This window comes from Cucumis sativus, chromosome 3, assembly GCF_000004075.3.
Source record: "Cucumis sativus cultivar 9930 chromosome 3, Cucumber_9930_V3, whole genome shotgun sequence".
Taxonomy (NCBI): domain Eukaryota; kingdom Viridiplantae; phylum Streptophyta; class Magnoliopsida; order Cucurbitales; family Cucurbitaceae; genus Cucumis; species Cucumis sativus.
Window position 1 is genome coordinate 11,586,310 of NC_026657.2, and position 24,822 is coordinate 11,611,131.

At 33.8% G+C, this 24,822-nt stretch overlaps 4 protein-coding genes across 5 annotated transcripts; 2 read left to right on the forward strand and 2 right to left on the reverse strand.

Annotated features, from left to right (window-relative positions):
• The first annotated feature begins 720 nt into the window (after positions 1-720).
• On the forward strand, positions 721-10,714 carry LOC101214093 (SWI/SNF-related matrix-associated actin-dependent regulator of chromatin subfamily A-like protein 1). Of its 2 annotated transcripts, none has more exons than XM_031882024.1 (24): positions 721-1,241; positions 1,379-1,442; positions 1,832-1,923; positions 2,016-2,071; positions 2,172-2,247; positions 2,375-2,441; positions 3,043-3,109; positions 3,221-3,287; positions 5,106-5,189; positions 5,301-5,342; positions 5,544-5,699; positions 6,169-6,246; positions 6,584-6,652; positions 6,769-6,834; positions 6,921-7,049; positions 7,126-7,182; positions 8,127-8,213; positions 8,394-8,459; positions 8,928-8,996; positions 9,077-9,181; positions 9,276-9,401; positions 9,506-9,564; positions 9,634-9,670; positions 10,346-10,714. In XM_031882024.1, the coding sequence occupies exons 1-24, from the start codon at positions 969-971 to the stop codon at positions 10,505-10,507; spliced, it is 2,154 nt and encodes a 717-aa protein (XP_031737884.1). In that variant the 5' UTR covers positions 721-968; the 3' UTR covers positions 10,508-10,714. The 2 variants fall into 2 exon arrangements, with proteins under 2 accessions (XP_031737884.1, XP_004147667.1); XM_004147619.3 differs by having other exon boundaries at positions 722-1,265.
• Positions 10,715-11,967: 1,253 nt separating this feature from the next.
• Positions 11,968-13,590, reverse strand: LOC101205287 (diacylglycerol O-acyltransferase 3). The gene is made up of 2 exons (XM_004147583.2): positions 13,109-13,590; positions 11,968-12,896 (listed from the first exon to the last, which is right to left on the reverse strand). The coding sequence occupies exons 1-2, from the start codon at positions 13,487-13,489 to the stop codon at positions 12,282-12,284; spliced, it is 996 nt and encodes a 331-aa protein (XP_004147631.1). The 5' UTR covers positions 13,490-13,590; the 3' UTR covers positions 11,968-12,281.
• Positions 13,591-15,177: 1,587 nt separating this feature from the next.
• LOC101205525 (protein CHUP1, chloroplastic) lies at positions 15,178-19,595 on the reverse strand. The gene is made up of 7 exons (XM_004147584.3): positions 18,722-19,595; positions 18,262-18,612; positions 18,051-18,182; positions 16,198-16,379; positions 15,999-16,110; positions 15,764-15,907; positions 15,178-15,538 (listed from the first exon to the last, which is right to left on the reverse strand). Exons 1-7 carry the CDS (start codon positions 19,241-19,243, stop codon positions 15,416-15,418), a joined length of 1,566 nt encoding a protein of 521 aa, XP_004147632.1. The 5' UTR covers positions 19,244-19,595; the 3' UTR covers positions 15,178-15,415.
• Positions 19,596-22,809: 3,214 nt separating this feature from the next.
• Positions 22,810-24,462, forward strand: LOC101205758 (late embryogenesis abundant protein D-29). The gene is made up of 2 exons (XM_004147585.3): positions 22,810-23,265; positions 23,665-24,462. Exons 1-2 carry the CDS (start codon positions 22,902-22,904, stop codon positions 24,252-24,254), a joined length of 954 nt encoding a protein of 317 aa, XP_004147633.2. The 5' UTR covers positions 22,810-22,901; the 3' UTR covers positions 24,255-24,462.
• The last annotated feature ends 360 nt before the right edge of the window (positions 24,463-24,822 follow it).

Here is a 24,822-nt window from a genome sequence, read left to right on the forward strand (position 1 = left end):
ATGTCATTTCGTACCGGTGTGAAACACAAACATGTAATCAAACGTAGACATGTGTTTAAATAGTAATCGTAATCAAACACAAATATGTGTTTAAATAGACAACCATGTACTCTTCCCTTCAAAGCCCAACATTTCTCTTAAAATAGTTGCAACAACGTATAAGTTTAACGATGTAAAATACAGTTCTATTCATTATAACATTCATTAAACATTTGTTTATGTAATAAAACAAACTTTTAAGTGCATTAAATGTGTTATGGTCCGTCAAAGTTGGTTACCAAATGTTAACATCGTAATTGATCGAGGAGTCGAGATAAAACATTGAAAGTGGTTTTCACTGGATATGGTAATAGGTCCGTATTAGAAATAGAAACACCAAAAAGAAGATGAAACCTTATCATTAGAAAAAAGTTATAAATAATTTGACGAAAACAAAATAAAATTAAAATAAACCTTAGTATACCCGTTATTTTACCATTAAATTTCCAAGTAAGTTATAATATGTTAGTTGAGATCGATGTTCGAAATATTGAAGTCTGATAATTTTTTAAAAATTTTGTATAAAATTGAATAGAAATGATTGTAATAAGTGAATGAAACTTTAACGTATGAATTAATTAAAATATAGTTAACCATCACTAACACCATTTTTAATCTTTAATACTTTTTCGTTTACACAAAACTTTGAACAAAATATCCTAAAGGCAACGAAGATTTTGTTCGGATGTGTGAATTTAGAGAGTAACGACCGACTCCATGGTTTGAATACACTAAAAGGAAAACAATCGTCGTGATGAAAAGAAGAAAACAAAACAGTAATCTGATTTGAAATATGAACCCGAAATGAGAAGTTGAATCCGACACCGTCCCGCCCCGAAGTTCAATTCAAAATTCGATTCGTTTCATCGAACATTTGGTATCAGCGGCGATTGGAGAAAGGGGTTGGTTCGCGCCTTTCTCCAAGAAAAATGGAATTTGGAGACGAAGATGATGACTGGAACTTGACCCCTGAAGAACTCGATTCCCTCGAGAGAGACGCTGTTCAGAAGATTGCTCAACTTCAAAATTCAGCTGCTGCGTCTTCTTCTTCGTTCAATGCCTTTGTTCCTTGCTCTGCTTCTAATCAACACCCCCATCAGTCTTTTCAATCCAACACCCACTTTAATTCGGGTGTCAACAAGGCCAAAATCAGCAACCCAAATGCCCATGATTCTGCATTTCAACCTTCCCAGCTCAATCCGGTACTGGGTTATCGTTCTCGCGCGGTTTGTGCTTAATCCATGCTTTGATTGTGGTTTTGTAGTGTGTTTTTTTGGTTTTAGGGGTTCCATTTCTGTCGTTGTAGCTTCCTAATCTTATACCATTTGTTACTATACAGGTGGAAAACGCCTCTCCCTTGGCCGGAGCATTACCTCCATCAGCTGCGGCAAAAGAACATGTTGGTAAGCTTCGTAGTTTCACTCTCTCTTTTCACTTTGATGCACGATCGTCTCTTTTACTATAGTTAGTTTTTCAGAAGGCTTAGGAAATGATTACATCCCTGCATGTATTTGAACTGTTTGTTCTTTAGCCTATCGATTCATACTCACTTTGATACCTTCGTATGGTTTTCAAATGAATTGGATTATCTCAGTTTTTGTTTGGCTCCATCTAACATGTACGGGTCTTTTTGATGGCCTGGTTTGTACTTTCATGAAATGAAAGCTGAGTTCTTTAAAGAAAAGACAATTTCATATCTCATCTACGGAAGTTTTCCTGATAATGCTCCAACAAAATAATGAGCGGCTAAAAATTGTTTCATAACTGAATATCTATTGGCCGACTGTGTCAGGAGATGAAGGTGCAAAGGAACGGCCTAAGCTTTCTGTCAAATTTTTTCTTCACAGTAGCGGAAACGTTGCTGCAAAATTTTCATACGATCAGGTGCATTTTCTAGCTGCCTGCTGCGGTTTTCGTTTTTAGCCACTGCTGATTGAATATGCCTTTACTTGTATATTATTATGTGTATTTACCAGGTACTGATAGATGCTGTTCGAAAGATCCCTAAAGCCACATGGAATGGCAAAGAAAGGTTTCCTCTGCTCCCTACTCTCTCTCTCTCTCTCTCTCTCTCTCGTGATGGTTGTAGTTGTTTGTTACCGTTTGTATCTCTTGAACATTTGAACCTGCAGATTATGGATGTTTCCAGTATCTAGTTTGTCAGTGGCAGAAAGCGTCCTACGTGATGTAGTTGGTTTTAAAGTTGAGGTGGTAACTTGTGCCTCGTTACATTTTTCTGCAATCAATCAATACAAAATAAGATTTATGACTTATGAGAACACTCTGACTTGACATAATCTATATATTCTAATGATGTAGTTTAGGCTTTTCACAGGTAGAGAACTTAGATAACCTGGTGCATCGTGCTATTGTAGCAGCTTCTCTAGTTCCTGATCTACGAGGTAAACCTTGAACGTTTTAGAAACTCAGTGTTGGTAACAACTGTGTTACAGTTTTCTTATTAGTGAACTATTTAGCATTTTTGGCATCTTTTGCCCCTTCAGTAACAATTACTTCTGATAATTTGTAGTTTAAGTTTTAGTGTGGTGAAGGGTTATTGGCATTGTATCCTTGGGCCACAAACATGCGTTACATAAATTATGATGTGTTGATCAAGTGTCTGTTTTAAATTTGTATATATTAATGTAAATGCTGAGAAAAAGAGTGGGATGACATTAACCTTTTCTTTTGATTCCTGCTGGAGCTAGTGCAACGAATTCATACGTCTTATTTTTGGGCTTATATTACTGAAGTATTTGCTCAGTATTCTCTCTCTCTCTATTCGTTTTTTATTTTTCATATAAGTTGAATTGAGATCCCCCCAACGAAAACTCAGGTCTTGGGTTTACTCCTCATTGTCCCTTATTGTGAATTATTTTCTTATTTGGGGGGTTGTGTGTGTATATTGTATCAATGTATATGCACACACTAAATGATTTGATGTTCTGTATCAATGTATATACACAGGTTAAATGTTTTGATGTTTTCTATAATTTTGCACAGACAAATATAACAAGTTGCCTGCCGATATTGAATCAATGCTTTTGCCATTTCAGCGGGAAGGTGTTAGGTATGACGTAGTGGAGAGCTCTGTTAGTCGTCATTGAGTTATGTCAAGTTCAAGTTTTAAATTTGTTATGTTGTGGTTTTCTTATCCATCTCGATCGATTGTTCCTTTCAGGTTTATTTTACAACATGGAGGTCGTGCCCTTTTAGCAGATGAAATGGGGTTAGGGAAAACGTTGCAGGCAAATGATTCTTTAACTAAACATTGTAAATTGTGTTATGTTATATTTGAACATTTTCTTTGTTTCATGTTTAGCTTTACTAAGGATAGATTTAAGTGGATGACTTAACGATAGATTGTAAACTGCTGCTATTTGTTTTATGTAATTGTTGCATTTTGTCTTGGACTGTGTACCTTTATTGATCCCATGGGACAATGGGATATCTAATTCAATTGGTTTTTTGACAACTGCCAATCTAAACATCTTAAAAGATGCCACTAGGATAGTTTTTATCTAGAATTTGGTAGGGGTGACAATCAAAGACCGAAAAAGTGAGCTGACTGACTGAAATGAATCAAACTAACTTTGGTCAGTGGACTAAGAGTATAATTAGTCCGACAAACTCAATAGGAACTCAAACCGACCAAACCCACCAACCATTAAAAAGACAATTTGCTAATGGTCTTCCTAAGGTATCTTGTTCTATTATATTTTTATAAGAAAATAATTTCATTGATATGTGAAATTACCAAAGAAGGGCTTTTGCTTGGAACAAAGGGAGTTCCAAGATATTTCTCCATTTGGTCGAAAGAGATGAAAGATTATAAGAGCTGTAGAAAGTTGTACATCCACATTAAGTCATAGCAAGAAAGATAATACGTTCAAAGTAGCCATAAAAAATGTTTCCTTTATCATTGAATAGTTGATTGTTTTGCTTCTTCTAAGTGATCTATAGGAAAGTGTGAATCAAATTCATCCATATGGCGTTTCCCATCCAAGAAGAGATGACCATTTAGAGTGTAAATAAGAAAGCTGCCTATCTCATTGGGAAAAGTTGTAAACCATCTAAAGGCTAGAGTGATTTCCTTCCAAAATCTATCGCTGTATTGACAAGTAATGAACAAGTGACTCTGAGTTTCATGGTCAGTCGTACAAAGTACTAAACAGTCTGGGGAGAGAACCATGTAAGGATTACGTTGTTGTAATTTGCCGAAAGTATTGATGGCATTGTGGAGAAAAAAAAAAAATTCTTGGGTTAATAAAAATCCACTCAAACAAGGGAAAGGATGGAGCAGTCATATCCAAATCCAAGTCGAGAGAAGAGATTTTTGTCAAAAAGTAACATATTTCCAAGTGTCCACAGCCGACTATCTTTGATGGGCAACTCCCATACATTCAAAGAAAAGTATAGGAGATTTGTTGGCTGAATTTATATGGGATTTTTTGTGATCTATATAGCTAGGGTGCAACTCTTGTATATTCAAAGAGAAGTAACGACCCTCTCAATCTTTACTCACATCCATCATATACTTGCCTCTTAATTAGTGTAAATTGAGACTGTCCTTTTGTAATTATAGCTTAACAAATTTCATGACAATTGGAAACCTTTTTGTAGTTAGTTGGATAGACTTCCTTTTCTGAACTTCAATTATATCAATGAAATGTCTATGTTTGCTGTAGAAAAAAACATCAGTTTATGAACTAAGAATGAGTTAGGCCTTTAAAGATTTGAAAACTTCTGATTTCTTTTTTAATAAATTAAAATTTTGTGCATGTGAATAATCTTGGTGTTGGATGTGGCTGGATAATGTTCAAGTTTGGAGGTGGGCTTATGGTTGCCTTTGCCAATTAGGTGGAATCAAGAGTATGTGGAAACATCACTAAGAGAAAAACACACTAATGATGATTTTGCTCTTTGAAGAGCAACTAACTAGCATTTTACATTGTTTTTTCTCAAAATATCATACATCTATGAAATTGTTTCTTATACCCCCCCCCAAAAAAAAAAAAATACACTGCTTTATCTCAAAATCATTAGTTTGCTCATATGTACTGCAGGCTATTGCTGTTGCTGCATGTGTTCGTGAAGCATGGCCTGTTCTTATACTCACACCATCTTCCTTACGATTGCACTGGGCTGCAGTAAATATTTTGTCAACTTCACATCTTTTTTAAAAGGATATTTTTTTTTTATTCTAAAAAATTAAAAAGATATTGTTTACACCATCTTACATTCTCTTCTGGTTTCTTCAGATGATTCAGCAATGGCTCAAAATTCCTTCATCAGATATACATGTATTCATCTCATCCATATTTCTGTAATTGCTTGCCCTTTTGTGTGTTTAGGTGTGTATGTACGTATATATTCATGTATGTGTAAAGGAAATTATGAAGTGAATTTGTATCTTGTACAAGATTTCTGGTGGTGATGGGGTTTTAAAAAGGATGCTTGAGTTACAAGCTGTGGATGTTTATTTTTACTAGTTTTCCAATTAGGTTGTTTTATCCCAATATTGCGGGTCAAATAAGGGTGGATTTACAATACTCTCCTCAAGCAGCAAGAGCAGCCTTCATCTTGATGGCCTTTTCAATATCATCTCCTATGACGTGGTTCAGAAGTTACAAAATATTCTAATGGCATCGGAGTTTAAGGTACCTGTGCATGTTCTTATGTAACTTCTTGATTTTTGTTTTGTTATATCGTTTCATGCATCATGGATACCATTGCCTGTCTTAAAAAAAGGTGCCTGTGGACTTCTTCTGTTCTCTCTTGCTTTTGTTCATTTATTTTCCTTGTTGATTGCCATTATAAGGTTTTCATGAGTTACAGGCTGGTTTGGTGGTTGTAATATTATGAAGTCTGTTTTATTTGCAGTCGCGTGGTTGCAGAAATTATTTGTTGATAATTGTGTATCAGGACTGCAAACAATGTACTTCATATTGTACACAGTTCCTTTACATCTTGACTATGCTTTGAAAGAATGAGTCATTGTAACTTCTAAATGCCAATGTGACTGAGATATCAACCTAGTCCTTAACTGTGTCGGCAATATTTCAACGGGTTTGCTTATTGTCTACTCTCAATGTTTATACTCTTAGCACTGATCTAGGTACTTATCAGGTTGTAATTGCAGACGAGTCACACTTCATGAAAAATGCTCAAGCGAAGAGGACAGTTGCTTGTGTGCCCGTTATACAGGTTATCTTGTATTCTTAATGCAGTCACCCACATACAGGGAATTTTTATGGCAAGTTTATTTATAGGGTTTAGCAAGAGTGAGGCACCCCTTTCAACTTACGTTTTGGAACAAATGTGTCTATCATGCTAGTGCATTTGATTTGACCGAGTTGACCGAGCACATGTTTCTAATAAGTCACATTCTATCAGTTTGAATGGATGCATTTTTGGCAAAGATGGACACATTTTGGAAATTGAATGTATCTCTTTCCAGAATGTGTGATCTTGGCACGTGGGTTTTATGCTTAGGCATTCATTTTCCTCTAAACCCTTACACATTTTGAAATTTTATTTTCAGAAAGCTCAGTATGCCATTTTGCTCAGTGGAACTCCAGCATTGTCTCGACCAATTGAACTCCTCAAGCAGGTAGAGCTGATATGTTCTTCTGTCTTCATGTTATGTCTTATACACCCGTGACATTTAATACCATGTCTGATGTAGTATTTTGTTTACGTCAGTTGAATTTGCTTTGAACTTTGCAGCTGGAAGCTTTATATCCAAATGTATATAAAAATGTTCACGAGTATGGCAACAGATACTGCAAGGGTGTAAGGAACAATAGCTTCAATCTTCAAAAGCTGTTACATATAGTTATGGTGCTGTTTGAATCACTTAAAAACATCTTCACTTTTAGGGAACTTTTGGATTATATCAAGGTGCAAGCAACCATGTAGAATTACACAATCTGATGAAAGCAACGTTGATGATCCGCAGGCTTAAAAAGGATGTTCTTTCTGAGCTCCCACAGAAGCGTAGGCAACAGGTATTCGGTGTTTGTGCGCTGTGTGGATGGGTTGCACTTGAAGAAGGTCCCATGATACTTCCTTTTGTTTTCTCAGGTGTTCCTAGATTTGGCTGAGAAGGACATAAGGGAAATTAGGGCTTTATTTTGTGAGGTAACATCAAATTTCCGTAGACTTTTGTAATCTTTCTTGAAGTAGCTTCTTTAAGAATTTTCTGAACATTTAGACTACTCTTTGGCTTTCTGTAGCAACCCAAGTCTTACAGGAAACTTAATAACTTGTTCTGCTCCCAAGTCTTACAGGAAACTTAATAACATTGTTCTGCTTAATGGTAAATAATAATAATAATAATAGGAATAATAAGGAAAAAAAAAAAAAGAACTACAAAGACATAAGAAAAATGAAAAAATCCTCTGGTTGCAAGCAACTGTAGAAGATAACCTATAGTGAATACAACGGTATAGGTGCCACTCTTTATAATTTTTTAAACTAGTTTTTGTTTTGTAATATAGAATACTTACTTTCAAACTATCATGAGTTTGTTTAGTAGTCAGTAACAGTCAATGCAAATAATAAAGAGCTTAGGCAATGAGTTCAACTCTCAAGCAATGGTGGTCACCTACATTGAATTTAATGTCGTATGAGTTTCTTAGTCACCTAAATGTAGTAAGACAACCTGTGAAAACAATTGAGGTGCATGCTAACAAGGTCCAGCCACAGATATGGAAAAAAGAGATAGATAACCTATTTGGATGATTGTTTCGGGTTGATTTTTTGAAAAATAACCTGTAACTTGAAGAGATGATTCGAACATAGTGGCAAACAGTGAATATTACAGAGCTAATCAAAGTAGGAATAAATGCATAATATCAGCCAATGGTTTTTTTTTATAAAAAAAACAACTAAATGGTAACTATGAAGAAACTACTTTGAACTAACATCTTGATATTTTGCGTCCTTACACTAACTACACGATAACTATTCAAACTTAATCAAAACCTTCAATCTTGTATAAATTAATTAACTGTAAAGAAACTAACAAGTGCGTGCAGGGGGAGTAAATTCAGTGTTGTTATACTAATGTTGCATGTTTACAGTTAGAGGTTGTTAAAGGAAAAATCAAAGCCTGCAGATCAGAGGAGGTAGAATCGCTGAAGTTTCAACAAAAGAATCTTATTAACAAGGTAACTAATTATTTTATTGCATGGTAAGTGTTAACATGATAACTATAATTACTGAGTTCAATTTTTAGTAGTAACTAATAAGTTAGGCATGGAGGTTTGTAGAGATAATTTGATATTCTTTATTGAATAACTTTGAAAGTTTTCCCTTGCTTAAAGTCTCCCACTTTGTAATGGAACCAGATATACACTGATTCTGCTGAAGCCAAAATTCCAGCAGTTCTTAATTATCTAGAGACCGTAATTGAGGTATCCTTTTCTTTCTTATGTATAATATATCTTCTTCTTAGCTCTCTTTCACCCAATGTGTGTACACTCTGTACTGAACCAGTTTGGAGTTATGTGAATGGCTTAAGCCACACCTGGGGAAATTGTAGAATTGTTCAAAGCCTTTATATCTTACCATTGTTGCATCAATCCTAGATAATCTTTTTTTATTTTTTATTTTTTATTTTTTAAGATGGTCTTTAAGAAGAAGTTGTAGCCTTAACCATCAATCAAATGGTCAAATCGCCATATCCCTGGATTACTTTACAACTAATTAGTAATTAAACTAGTTTCTTCCAGCCCATTGATTTGTCAAATCTACTCATGGCTCTTGTTTTTTTTTTCCTTGTCATTTTTCTTCTTATCAGTTTCTAAATCTTGAACATCAGTGTGTATGCATTCGTAAAAATTTCATCAATGATTGAACCCTTAACAAAATAATTCCCACAGGCAGGTTGCAAGTTTCTGGTTTTTGCTCATCATCAGCCCATGATTGATGCTATACACCAGTTTTTTCAAGTGAGGGACTGTATATCTCCTTCAGTTTATGAATCAAGTTTGAGGTTGCTTGAGATCTTATATAAACTCATAATTTCCAGAAAAAGAAAGTGAATTGCATTCGAATTGACGGCGGTACTCCTCCAGCAATGAGACAAGCTCTGGTTTCAGAGTTTCAGCAGAAAGATTCAATCATGGCAGCAGTGGTACATTTTTCATTTGGCCAAAACATTCAACAGTTTCTAAATATTAGTTTTAAATGGAAACTAAAATGGCAACTGATAACTAAAATTCTTGTAGTTATCTATTAAAGCTGGAGGCGTTGGGCTAACGTTAACCGCTGCAAGCACAGTTATTTTTGCCGAGCTTTCTTGGACGCCAGGTGATCTGATTCAAGCTGAAGATCGGGCTCATAGAATCGGACAGGTAGGCACATGCAATATATTCTTATAAGTTTCAAGTCCAATAATATTAATCCTCATTGGGTGATTATTGGTTTCTAATTCGACATAGTTGCATTGTTGTTGTAGGTGTCTTCTGTTAACATACATTATCTACTAGCGAATGACACAGTTGATGATATCATATGGTAAGTTACTTTGAGCATTGGCTAAACGATATCTGAGCGCAAAGTAATCCATTTATTTTCTTTTTACAGGGACGTTGTACAGAGCAAGTTAGAGAATTTAGGGCAGGTAACATGGTTCTCAACCCTTAATCTTTTACAAATAAAATTTTGAAGGTTTAAATTATTTTTTGGTTCATGGCCTTTGCATTCATGGCTACTCTCTAAACCGTTAAAAGTTTCTAGTCCTTCACTTTGACAAAAAAATTAAAGCGAAAAGACTTTGAATAAATTCTGAGACTAGTCCTCGTTCTTGTTTTTTTCTCTCCCTTTAAAGAATCCTTGTTAATTTTTTTAAATAGATTCACATTTATCTTTTTTATATGAAAATTATAGTTTTTTTCTAAAAGGAAACAACCTTTTATTGGAAAAAATTCAAAGAGTCTGATGCTAAAAAAAAACATCAACCTTTAAGAGATGAGAGAAACCGAAAAAAGCCAAAATTAGACAATACTATTGGGATACAACGAAGATAAAAATGTATGGAAATTCTTATTATTTAATCAAATATAACTTTGAAGGTTAAATTTTAAGATTTATTGAAAGGTGTAAATTTGCAACTAAAATGGAATGAAACAAAAAATATAGAGATGAAAGTTTGCATAAGTAAGATATAACGTTTAAAAGTTCATAATGAAATCGATTAATACAAACATTTGAAGACCAAAATAAGATCTGAACTTTGTTGTAATTCCTGATTTTGTAGTTTGTATTCATAATTAGTGTTTGAGCTTGTGAAATTCAGATGCTGGATGGGGAAGAGAACACATTGGAAGTAGCAGTGAAGCAACAGCCGATTACAAGTAGCAGTCCAAATTCAAAGCAAAAGACTTTAGATTCTTTTATTAAACGTTGCAACAATGCAAGTGTTGATACCCAATCCAAGTTGAAACTTCCCAAGCACTAACTAAAACCATTCAAATGTTTTGATGGAGGTAAAAAGGGAAGGTCTTTAGACATGTTTGCTGGGATGAGTTTTAGTTAGATTTTGTATAAAAGCATTAAAGTGTGACCTTAATTATGTACAGTTAGAATTTTTATGCTAATATCTCCCTTTTGTTACAGGAAATTTGGAGAAGGGTTGATAATCAAATTTGGATAAGATATACTTTTAGTTCTTGAAGTTTCAAAAACTACATCCCATACACAAAATAACCACCTAAATAGATAACATAATTTTACGATATTCTAAACTCAAAATTAAACAAAGTGAGACTCAAATTAATGATACAACTCAAAGCTAATCCAATTGCCTAACCTAAGGGCTTTGCATCTCGAGCAAATGCGCTATTTGAGTCAAAAACATAAATAAATTTTTTGAAAATAAATGAGAAGAAAGAGTTTTAGAAACAAATTATAACTCCACTTCAATTTAAATTTTGTTTCAATTCAATATTTAAATTAGAAATAGAATTTTATTTGCGTAACGCTTACCACTTATGAACTAAATTGAAACAAAATTTAAATCTTATTAGTACTGACATTAAAATTTGTACTTAGAAAAAGAAAAAATTGAAGTTAGAACAAACTTATACCGTTTCAATTTGGAATTTGGTATTCAATGTTAAAATTTTATTTTATATAGGATTATTTTAAATTCATTGATCGACATTAATGTAAAAAATGCGTATTCAATTAAACAAAACTAATCAAATTAAAACAATTTTCAAATTTCAAAGTAAAATTGTGATGTTATGAAACCAAATTGAAACAAAATTTGCTTAAAATCAATTGATTTTTTCAATTAAAATAACATTTTAGAACTTATGAAAAAAGTAGACAAAAAAAGTTCAAGACCTAAACCCTACATTTATTAAAAATTAATAACATTTTGAAAATCTCAATACTAGAATAAAATAAAATTTAAAAGGAAAATAAAAGAAAGAAAGTACAAAGCAAATTGGTAAAAATTAGAAAAAGAAAAGGGAAAGGAAAGATATGGAATGCAATAGAATTAAGATAGAAGAAGAAAAAATATGGTATAAAGTGTAAGCTAACACATTGTTAATAAACCACTAAATAAATATGCGTTAGCTAATAAATATGAATAAATATGCGTTAGCTAATAAACTTAGAATGAATTTTTCATATTTAATCACTTCTATTATTAAGAAGTCATTTCAAGTTTGCAACAATTAAAAGTAAGAATATGATATTCTATAATTAATTGTCAAGCCGGTTTTAAGTCATGACAATGAAAGATCGAACATTAAACCATATATTTTGGAGTCCGATCAAATGAATAATTATGAACGTTATTCATTATGAACGTTAGGCATGAGTAATGTGTAATTGTGATCAAAATATAGCATCATCAATATTAACATAGGTTGTTACGAGATAGATAACTTAGTTCAATCAATACCATTTAAGACAACGACAAAACAAGTAAATAAGCATTAAAAGAACATCTAATTGCAATATTTTATTCACAAATGGGTACAAATAACTTTGAAACACCTAAATCAACTAACCCAACTCAAATTCCTTGATGGAATTGAGATTGAAACAACTCTCTAGCTCCAATGGATGAATTTTCTTTTAATCCTAATAGTTGGTTTAGGTCTAAAAACTTCTCTATCCCAACCCACCTTAGTATAACTAAAAAAGAAGATGATTAACTTTGTACAAACTCATCAAATAAACTGCACTAAATTTTGACTTCTATGAAAAGTATCAATTTAAATTGCTGCAGGTGCTAACCTTGATTGTGTCTGTCCCCCTTCTTGTCCAAGATACTCAGCTACAATTCTACCAACATCTTCCACCCCAACTCCAATGCACAAAGGATTTTGCATCTCCATAGAACCCAAAACTCTCACATTTGGTCCATCTCTACATTTTCCCATACATTTACACCCACAAACAGCAGCTTCATCCCCCATCACCCTCCCAAATTCTTCCATCAATGCTGCTGCTCCTGCCTTCTTGCACTTGTTTCCCATGCACACTTGAATCCTCCCTACAGACGTCGACTGGGTTACTGCGATGTTTTCGGTTTTCGAATTGAGAAGTTGGGTTTGCAATGGAAGAGGCAATGTTGATACATGGATGGTGTTGGCCTGGTATTGATCTGGGGATGGCTGTGAAAGCGCTTTCTTTAATCGGTAGCTTGTGGTGTTCATATGGCCTTCATTGTCACTGGATTCAGAGGATGAAGATGTTGAGTCGTGAATGTTTTGTGTTCTAGCTGCCTTTAGCTTGGCCTTTTCTAGCTTCTTTTTTCTTTTCTGTTCTTTCTCTTCTGATTTTAGCTGTTGGAGTTGTCTTGTCAATGCTTCTCTTCTTTCCTCAATCTGCAATCAAGGAAACAACAATCTGATTAATGAATGTTATCAGCCAAAATAAATACACCAAGGAATCATTCATGATGATCGAGAGAAAACAGAAGAATTCCATGGCGAAGAAATTTCAAGTCCAACTCCAATTTAATTCAACCGGTATAGATAAAGTGGCGCAAGCAAACAGGAATAAATTAGTAGGCGGATTCCAGAAATTTTCAACTTACAGAAAAGCGATCCGACTGAAATTCTTCAATAGAACCATGATCGAAACGAAACAACAAGCTCGATTCATAATCCGCGGCAGACAATCCTTTCAACAATTTCAATTTCTTCTTCACCGCCTCCTTCTCCTTCTTCACATTCCCCCCCTGACAAGTCGGCCCAACATAATACCGCAAATAACCGTCATCGCAGAACCTAGAAGAACCCATTCTCCGACGACCAACGAGCCCCAAAGCACGAGTTTCTGTACCAACCGAACGACCGGAAACGGACAGGGTAGAGGGGCCCCGACGGGTATCTAGGTCGGAGACTCGAACGGATTGAGAAAAATCGAGGCAGAAGAGGCCAGGAAGCTGGCCGGAAACGGTGCCGTAGACCTCCATGGATTTGGGGAAAAAGTATTCGAAATTATTGATTGATTGATTGATTGATTGAAGATTTGAAGGAAAAGGGAAGCGAGGAGTCGAAATTTGAAACAAAACCGAAGAATTGTTGTCAACAAAAAATGAAAATTAATGACGTGGCGATTTTTGATTGGACATATGAGGACCTCGTGGCGACGCTCGTGGACCACGAGCTTTTTGCATTCCCGCGCGAGCGCCTCCTTAATATCTGCCGTTGGATAAATCTTCGTGGATCGGATGGCTGTAAGATAAGCCACCTGGAAACACGTAGGATGCTGACGTCAATCCGCTTTTGATTTCGAGGCTTTTTCTACCCATTCGTACAAATAAATTTTGGATTTAATAAAAAGAAAATGAAACGTTTTAAAAACGTGGTTTTAGCTAAAATAAATTTTTTTATAAACGTGGTTGTAATTTATTTTATATAAATATTACATATAATTAAATCATTTTAAATAACATAACTTTTTTTTTTTTGTAAAATATTAACATTTATATGGGACTATCATATACGAGTAGTAGTTTATCCCAATTCATTGTAGATAGAATATGATATTTTATTATATTTTGTGAATATTTTAGTTTACTTTGGCGTAAATACTTTTGAAATGTTGATAAAACTATTTGAACGTTTAGTTATTTGAAAACCAATTCGATTTATTTGTTAAATCATCTATCATTGTCTTAAAATACTGATATCACTTAAACATAAAACAAATTTAAAAGGATGTCAAAGCTACAATAATATGAACGACTTTGTTCTCTTTTCAAAGGGCATGACAAGTGTACAATGTTGACAAAATTCTTAACTAAATGTATTATTGTGACACTGGCAAATTTGAATCATATCTTTATGATGAATATTTTACATGTTTTTAATGAATTTTTTCATACATAACAAAATGGACCAAACTATTTATAAAATATAACAAAATATTGATGTCTATTAATATCTATAAAGAATAGATAATAAAATTTGTTATATTTGTAAATATTTTCTAACAAATTTATCCTTTACAATGATTACTCATTTTAAAATACTCTCCAAATCCTAGTTGTCGACTCCGTGGCGGTTCCTAACTACTAAAATCTTGCCTACCTTTTACATTACCTATTTATTTTATGAATAGTGAAATAGGTAATTGATCGGACAAAATAAAGAAAAATGAATTGATATCATGTTCTCGTTAAAGATTGAAATAATTGATAACTAAACTTTTAATAAGAAGTCTATTAGGACCCTTTAAAATTTCATACCGTTTAAAAATCAATGGATTGAATTTTAGTTATACATAAAGTAAGTAAAGAGAAATTGCGTCAAATGATAAAAATGGCAAAATTGGTGATATCAAACCGTTATCATAAAAAAAAATTACCACTTTTGCAAGGACCCTAAAGCAAATCCCTAAATTTTTAAAAAATATAAAAAATTAAATACTCAATTTGTAATCCAAGAATAGAAACCATCTAAAACAAACTCCAAAGTTTGAAGATCAAATTTGTATGGTCAAAATTGTTGATTATCCGCACCTATACGTGACGGTGATAGAAGTCTAAAGATCAAATCCAAAATTGTGCTATATTTGAAAATGCAGTTATACACCATTTATGATAATGTTTAACGATATTCACACGGAGAGTACGGATATACATTAAAAAGTAAAAAATTATGACAAGTAGATGAAGCTAATTTTATTTATTTTAAAAATAAAACTATTTGAAACACCATTTCTTTAAGCCATTACTACAAAACAACCAAATATCATATATCAATACACTTCACTAACATTAACCAAATTAATAATGAACATCTATCTTAATCTGCTATCCCCTTCTCATTTTCAATAAATATACTACAAAAGAGTAAATATTTTACATAAGGAGAGAGAATAACTGTTTACTTGGTTATGATGATTGTATGCCAACTATCAACCCTTGAGCATGGGATCTTCCAACCATTCGTCTTGGAACCCATTGTTTTATTTCCTCAAAAGCACACAATGTTTCCGAATCAAGCCCTCCAGCAAACTGCCCAACCAAAAGCACCGTGTATTTAGATCATGTTACAAAATCAATTGACCAAATAGAGAATATTAAAACAGAAAGAACCGACACACATATTTACATGGTTCACTACAAGTGTGTTAGCTATGTCACGTGGCAGAGAGAGAATGTTATTGAATACAGAATAGTGGCGCCTCAAGGATTAGAGAATTTGTGGTTCAAAGGGACGTATTCTTCTCAAAATGTTACCTGGTGAGTTCTGTATGCAAAATGAATTCCCTGAAGTAATAGAGATTCATGGTTGGATTCTTTATCTGAACTACGAACTGAATCCAGCTCCGTTTTCACCCTTTTCATGTACATCTTGGCAAGATTCATAGAAGCTTGCTTTATCTGTAAAGGGTTTAAAATGGAAATTATATGTTGTATGAAAATGATTGTTCCAGTACGAGGAGAGATTTTTTATGTTTTTCAAGTCATGTACCTTACTCATGATACCGGAGTCTAGCATCCAATTTGTTGGGAGTTTCAGGTTTTGATAAGAATGCATGACAGTACTCCGAAGTGTGATTAAACGTTGTATGCCTCGCTCCGACCTTTTATTATACGACGATAGAAGGAAAAATCAGGGACAAACATGAATTGGTTAATAAAAAGTTTATCAGATGTGTTGGAGTTCTAACTTGTCTAACAAGCTCGCCATCTTCTTCAAGGCTGCCTCACATGGAGAATTAGTGTCATCCTTGTAAAAGGAGATTTCATTTTCCAACAGTTTGAGCGCACGGTATTCTATGGCCGCTTCTCGCATGGCATCAGCTTTTTTCTCAGGCCACTTGAAATGCTTTAACACAGCTCGCTCGTCAGCCTGCAGACAAACATTTAACATCCAATAATATAACAGGGGAGGAGCACGCATACGGTCATGTGTAGGCCAAAACATTTCTACTCTTTCTCAACATCACTATTTTCACATTGTTTATGTCTTATGAGTAATTTTCAGTCACTTGGTTAACTTTCAAAATATATTCAAAATCTTTTTTGATGGTATGAAGATGCACTAAAAGTGTAGAACTAGACACTAAATTGATTTTGAATGCATGATTAATGACATGTTCGAGAGTGATTTTGAATATGAAAAAAAAAAAAAAATTAACTATCTCTAAATCACTATCAAGCATGCCCTTAATTCATGTATCCTATTAGCCATTACAGAGTGGGCCTAAATACAAAACTACCCCAAAAGTGCTATTTATAGGCACAACAAGAACATAGACTAAACTAACTCAAACGCAGGAATATATTTATCACGGAACAGCATTAATTAGCAAACAGCAGTTTCAGTAGTTATTTTATCTGAATGATTGTCATTTGGCGTTTTAGTTAGAAAGGAATTAGTGGAACTAACATTAAATCTCAATTTTGGGTCCATAAAAAAGTTTCCTTCTGTTTCTAAAACTTAGGTCCACCAAGAAACAAATGGCATATTCCAAAAGATCAACAACCATTATCAGTGGCACATGGCTGAGAAATGTTGAGATAAGATAACATATGACTAATGTACGTAGGATTTCAATTTCGGCACAGTGAAGTTCCACAAATGACAAATTTAGATAATCATCTAAAGTTTCTGGTTTCAAGCAAAATGTACAAAGCTGTACAGTTGGCCAGTCAACATCAACAAGGACTTCACCCCAAAATGAACAAAGTAAAGACCACGTCATTCTCAAACCAACAGCTTCTAGAATTTGAGGACAGAGAATAGATTTTTTTAGTTCAAAAGAAATATAAAATCCAATTCACCACCTCACATGCCGCACTGCCTAAAGAGGATAAAGCTCACAAAGGAAAATGCCAACGATTTTCTGGATAGATTGAGCAATGGAATATGGTCCCAAGGTAACAAAGTTTTGCTTTTGCAGGATGATTCAGCCATTTTATAAATGCTAAAGCCTTCCAATTAGAAGCCAAGTACCCAGCAAGAGTTCCCGAAATAGGTCCTCCTGGGACAACCCGACTTGCAAAATCCATTATAAAAGACTCGGGGTCCCTCAATCTCAATTTCCTTTGTCGAGGGGAGAAGAAAAAAGAAAAAGAAACAATCCAGTCCATAGTAAATTTAGAAGTCAGAGGGGGCCATCTTAGGACAGTCTAAAAGACAATGGACCAGCATTAGATATACATTATAGGAAGGCACTAGAGGATCACAAAGCCTATCACATGCTTTTCTTTTATCGTTCGGGTGGAAGATTAAACCATTGACTATTGAATTCGTAATTGATGCCTTAATCTACTAAACTATGTTCGAGTTGACATAAAATCATCACATGTTAGAAACGTTGATTAGATCGTTGCTTTTCTCCTAATAAACCAGACCATATTAACGAATAATGACCATAAATCTTCTGCATAGTAAGACATGATATGGCCCACTACACCCAGAATACTTTGTCTTAAAACTAGCTCTTTCCAAAGATGTATACACAATAAAAAATAATAATAAAACTGATAGAGAAAAAAGAGACAAGTAAAGATTTACCAATGATGAAAGTTGGGAATCAAGCCAATCGACAAACTTGAGGATATCTTCAATGTCCGTATGAGCTGCAACAAGCACCTTGTCAATGAGACCATTGATGAACTCTCCTTTGGTTTCAATATCTGCTTTTATCTGAAAATTGAAGATGGGACTTAATTTTTCTATGTGGGTTAGATTTAATTCATCAAATAAACCAAAATCATGGCCTTACGGCTAAAAGATGCGCAGAACGATTCTGAATTTCCCCAACAATGCTATTATGCGCATTGATCGCAGCTGGTTTCCCCAACAATGGAGGATCTCTCTTCCCCTCTTTCTTTCTTAATGAGTGAAAGAGGCGTACGAGGTCCGGAGATTTCTGTGTAGCCGCTGCTCGGGGCATGGACTGGACAGGAAGCGGCGGAGGCGGAGGCGGAGGCGGCGGTGCCCGTGGTGGTGGAGTCTTGCAGTCCAAATCTCTAACATTCCGACACGAACTTGATGGTTGAGTCTCCAACTTTCCATTTTCAAGTTTCTGATTGTCCTCGGCGCTTCGTTGCGATTCCTCTGAAACTGACTTCCTCTATAACCACGAACAGAAAATTGAAAACGATTCTGAACTTCCTTAAAAAATTTCAACGGCAAATAGAAAGTAATTTTCAAAGAAACAACAATGGCATCTTCTTCCTCACCTTGTCATTATTACTAACACTAGCGAACTTCGCTTCAGCAGCGGCTAGGTCACGAACGAGCAAATCATTCTGCGATTGAAGTTCAAAGTTCAAGCTCTGAGACTTATGCAACTCCTCCTTCAGCTCCACCAATTGAGACTGCAAATCTTTAATCAAATCCTCCGCAAAACAAAGCTTCTCCTGCAATCCACTCTTAACTCCATTACAGTCCTCAACATTTACACAAGAACCAGCACCAGACAAAGAACGCCGGTGCAAAACTTGCTTGAGACCACCACGGTTGACCGTTCGAGCCGAAACTCCAACATTCTCACCATCCCTCCCCTTCTTAGGACCATTCGGCGTCAGAGATCTACTAACTTTCGAACTTTGCTTCTTCACACCAGACTGAGGCGTCGATTCAACCGCCGATACAGAAACCACCCGCTTCGGTGACTCCATAGCCTTCAAAGAAACCCGCCCACCCCGAGATGACATCGTAGTAGAGTTCTTCACAGCATTTGATTTCCCCTTCTGCTCCATTAAAACTTACTAGAAGAAAGCCAACAATTCACACAATGGTGGTGCCGCCGCCGTCGCCGCCACCGCACTGCCTCAGTTATAAACCGGCGAATTACCTAGCGGGCAACGCCATGCACCGGCCAAACCTCAACCCAAGAGAGAGAGTGCCAATATATATATATATATATGTAATGAAAATGGAAGAACAGCGAAGCATGAACAAACAAAAAGAAAGGTCTAAAGGCAATGAGGATTTGATTAACAATGGCGATTAAACCCACTAGTCCGCCATTAACTTAACTTAGAATCTTGAATTGAACCAACCAACCAATAGGGTGTTGTTGGTTCCTTTTGTATTCTGAATTTGAAATTTTTTACATCAATTGTGCCATGTTCCACCACTTCTCACAACCAAACTTTCAAAATTTTGGAAAGTTGATAGTTTAATCTTTGTTATTATAACTTTTTGCTTACATCATAATTTTCGACCTCTCTAATAAAAATTGATTAATTTCATGATAGAAATCGTCATAAAAGGCAAAAAAATGATTGTTAGTTGGATCTTTTCAAAGGTTATCTATACAAAAAAAAATGTGTATTCATCAAACTTGTATAGATGAAAATGAAAATGGAAGGTTGTGGCTCAACATCATCTTTATTTATTTAAATATTTATTGTTAACTTTTTTGCATTTTGGGTTTGGTGGAAAGATTTTTGCCAATTGAAAATTAAGCATGATATGAAAAGGAAATTGGCCCAATTCTCCCCTTTTTAGGCTATGCTATTATTGCCTCTTATCTTGATTTTCATACACTATGCTAAATGCCAAAATTTGTCTCCATAATTAGAAAATAGTTTTCTAATAAGGTTCATTTTCAAATTTAGCAAAATATGAAGACTACTTATAAAATATAGCAAAAAAATAAATTATCAAACCACGTATAATTTATTTATGATTTTTTTCTTTTTTATTTATTTTGTAAATAGTTATAATATTTTGATATCCATAACAATTCACATTTTAAAATAATTAAATTTAATCTTTATAATTTTAAAAATAGAGAAAAATTACAAAAGTTGCAAAATAAATAAAGTATTTACCTTTCGTGACCTTTTGTGCTTTAGTGTGGTTTTCTTTTTTCTACTAAAGTGTAAATGGTTTGTTTTTTGTATTATTGATAAAAATACAAAAAAAAAATGAATTTTATAAAGAAAAATAAAACATAGAGATTATTTATAACTTTTTTCAAATATATCAATAAGAAAACAAAAACAAAATATTTACAAATATAACAAAATTTTATTTTATACTATGATGTGATGTATTATATCTATATTGTAATCACCTCGTTTAATAGTCTATTATTATATGATGCTTTTTTTAATACGTTAATGGTGTGAGATTTAAACCATAGGTCTCTAAATTCTAAGCACATACAAATGTTGATTCTATTGAAGTCATTTCACTTTGTTGTTTGGATTGTTTCAAAATGGTCAAAAAAAATTGAATTAATTAATAGACATTAATGTTAAAGATGGTGAATGAATATTCAATAAAAATTGTTAAACATAAATATTAAAATAAAATAAAACACAAATCTAAGAAAATAATCTTTCTCATTTAGTCTAATCCAATCACCTAACTTTACAACTCATCCAAATAACAAGCTATTAAACAATACATATAGACTAGCAAAGTTGGACAAACCCCTTAAAATAAATGATTCTTAGATCAACTAGTGTTCATGACTAATAGACCTAAAAAGGGTAATTAACTCTTAACGATTTACGGTTACATTTGTTGAAAAAAATGTGGTGATTTCTATTTATTGTGTTCGTTGGATGTTTTTAATTACAGTGTCTCTTTTGATTTGTATAAACGATCTTGTAGTTTTGTCATGTACTTATTAACTCATGTAATTGTTGGCTTCTTTGACGACTCACGTTTCTTATTCTACAAAGCAAATTGGTTGTATAATAATTCCTATTAGAAGACTAATTATCCTAATTAGTTGTCATTTGTGTTTAATGATGACACTATTGTATTTCTTTTTTCTAAAGAGAATAACGTTACTAGTAGTTAATTTATTTTTTTACTATTTTCTATAAAATAAAATTAAAAGAAAACACTAGGTTAACATTTCTATCACGAATAAAATACATATCAACTAGTTAATTATATAATGTGGAGGGTAAATCATTTTTTACAGTAATTCAATAAAACTAATTTGAAGTTTTTCTAATATTTTAAAATTTTCTAATTTTTTTTTTTTTTACATATAGAACAAGTTTGAGTATGCAATAACTTATTATTATTGTTGTTGTTTCAAGAAATAATTAAATTTGTCTTACTTTTAATTACAAACCCCAACGTTAAAAAGAAGAATAATTACAAAACCCTATTAGTATTTGATCAACGAGGGAAAAAAAAGAATAATTAGAAGATAAATAGATATAAAATTACCAAATTGGCCTTATGATTTCTCCAACTAAAATAAAAAACTAAAACCTATGAGTTGTAAAATTCATAAAAATTAAAAGAAAATAAACTAAAAATTAAAATGAATGAAACATATATATAAAAAACCATTTATTTTTTGGGGGTTGGTGGTGCTCTCATTGTTAATTCCTCCTACCATACCCATGTAATTTGAATCCTACAAATTCAAATTATAGGATGAGGCAACTAATTCTTAGCAATTAGCTTCAAATTATATATTAAAAAGAATGATGAACAAACTATTTATACTTCATAAAAAATCACTAAAACACAAAAATTATTATATTTATTTTTATATGAAATTGATATTTTGTCTAACTTTCTATTTGTGACAATTTTTTATTCATGTTTTTTAAAAGACTATTCGAATTATAAAAAAAATAAAAAATTTATTACATTTTTTATATATAAATGTAAATATCTAGCAAATTTTTTTTGACCATTTTTCTTTTATATTAAAGAGAATTTTTGAGAGAGTTCTTTTTAATAAAATAAGTAGAGAAAGTTTTTACAAACTTAGACACAAAATTTTACACTAAAATGTAAATATTTTATCAAAAATAAATTTTGATAATTTTCTATTTTTAAATATAACAAACTAAAGAAAAATATAATAAAATTTTATCAATAAGTTAAAATATAGAAATAAGTTTTAGAATAAATTATTTTAAGATCTATTAAAGGGCTAAGAGCACGTGCCCTTATCTAACCAAATAATTTATCACATACATAAATTAAACTGGTCATGATCAATGTTTATAATAAGAATCATAATTACAATAATTTTAATCAAGGACCTTAATGATTATTCCCTAAAGAGATAAACATATGGTTATATATTAAACTTTAACAAATCCCCAAACCTTATCCAAAATGAAAAGAAAAGAAAGGAAAGGAAAGGAAAGGAAAAGAACAATAACATACATTCATCTGTGATTGGCCACCTGTAACTTTGTCATACACGTGGCATCCTCAAACTCCCATACCACCTCTTAAAACGCCACCTGGCTTCTTGTCATCTTCCTCCACGTCCACTCACCGTTTACCGCTTCCAGGGTTTCCAATCCTATAAATACAAACCCCAAATCCCCCAACTTTCTTCTGTACTCTATTCTTATTTCTCCTAATTGTCCAACACTTTTCATTTCCATTCACTTTCAAATTCATCAATATAATCCAATGCCTTCTTCTTCTTCTTCTTCGATTCGAGTTTACCGCCGCCGGATTTCTCTACCGGCAGTGGCAATGGCGGTGACGGTGGTGTTGCTGGTTTTTATGGTGAGTATATGCTGGAGCGGGAGTGTGGGACATATGCCGTCCACGACGGAGGAGGCTCGAGATTACCAAGAAATGAAGAGCAAAGCGGAGGAGAAAGATCAGACGGGGGAGACGTGGACGGAATGGGCGAAAGAGAAAATCACAGGGGGACTTGGATTGAAGAGTGAAAGGCAGGAAGATGATGAGGGTGGCGTTAAGAAGGTTACTGATTTCACTTCCGATTCTGCTAAAAAGGCCAAAGACAAGATACAGAACGTCGCTTCAGGTTTTAATATGTATATTTTTTTAGCCTAAATTGTATTATTAATTATTTTAATTAATTTGCAAAATTATTTAAAATGCTTTTAAATATAACAAAGTATGGGGAGATAATTAACAAAAATCAGTGTATTTTCTAAATCCATTTTTTCTAAAATGTAGTCTTTATTTTTATGGTAAAAAAATAAAATGCCAACAAAATATAATATATAAACAAAAAAAAAAAAAAACCCATTTTAGTCCTTAAATAAACAAGTATTGCTCAATTATACTATTTTGTGGAACATTAGATTTTCTATAGAGATTTTAGTTTTTAAGAATATCAAATTTTATTAGTTCAACTTTTTAAAAGGAAATTATTTGGTTTCGTGAAGTTACACTAAATATTTGTTTATGCTGACGACAGGAGTGGGACAGTACGGCGCTGAAAAGGCCGAAGAAGTGAAAGGCATGGCGGCGGAGAAGGCTGGTGAGGCCAAAGATAAGGCAGCGAAACTGGGAACAGTAGCTGAGAAAACGACGGAAGCGGCGGACAAGGCAAAAGAAAAGGCACAAAATGCGGCAAAAGGAACCAAAGAGAAAGTTACCTCCCTAAAAAACAAAGCAGAAGAAAGCTCGGGTGAGGCGACTGAGAAAACGAAGGAAGCGGCCAATGAGGCGAGGAAAAAAACAGAAGAAACAGCAGAGGAGGCGAAGGAAAGAGCCTCGACGGGAGCAAGAGAGGCGGAGGAGAGAGCAGGAGAGATGAAGGAGAAGGCGAAAGTGAAGGGGAAGGAAGCGAAGGAGAGAGCGGAGGAGGAGGCAGGGAGGGCAGAGGAGATAGCGGAGAAGGGGAAGAGATGGGCAAAGGAAGGGTTTGAGGCTGCGAAGGAGAAGGCAGAGGAGGTGGTGGAAGCGGCGAAGGAGAAGATAGGGGAGCAATACGAGGCGGCGAAGAAGAAGTCGCAGAGGATTAAAGACGACGTGGTTCGGTCCGAGGTGGAAGACGAGCTTTAAACAACACCCGGGCACGGGGTACGTAGTTTTGTGTGTTCATATTATGTTAATTCTGAGGACAATGTGAGAGGCAGCGTCCTTCGTTTGAATGAAATGATATGTTTTCGAGGGAAGTCGTTTTACGTTGGTTATGATGTGAGTGTGTGTTTGTGTATATAATGAAATCATAAGAAAGAGTTTGTTGTTCAAATCGTTTTTGGTACTTCAATCTTGATTTTAATTTTTTTATAACTCGATCTTACCTTAAAATTAAAATAGCAATTTTCTTTGTTAGAAGATAGTGCAACGACTATTTCTATCTGATATATGTTAGGTATATATAGGTTTTGATAATATATAATAATCATTTGTCATTTTGTAATCAATGGTGGTTGGAATGGGGTGTGTGTAACCAACCCATGTGGGTTACAAGATTTTCGTTGAAAACGAGTAACTTTAATTTAGAGCCTTCCCAGAAATGTTGAAAAATGGTAAATATTTTGTTATCCAAAGTGAGTGAGTGAGTGAGTTACAATGTGGGTATGGGTGCAACAAGAAGTTGGTAGGAGTGAGTTAGCTTACCCTTTGT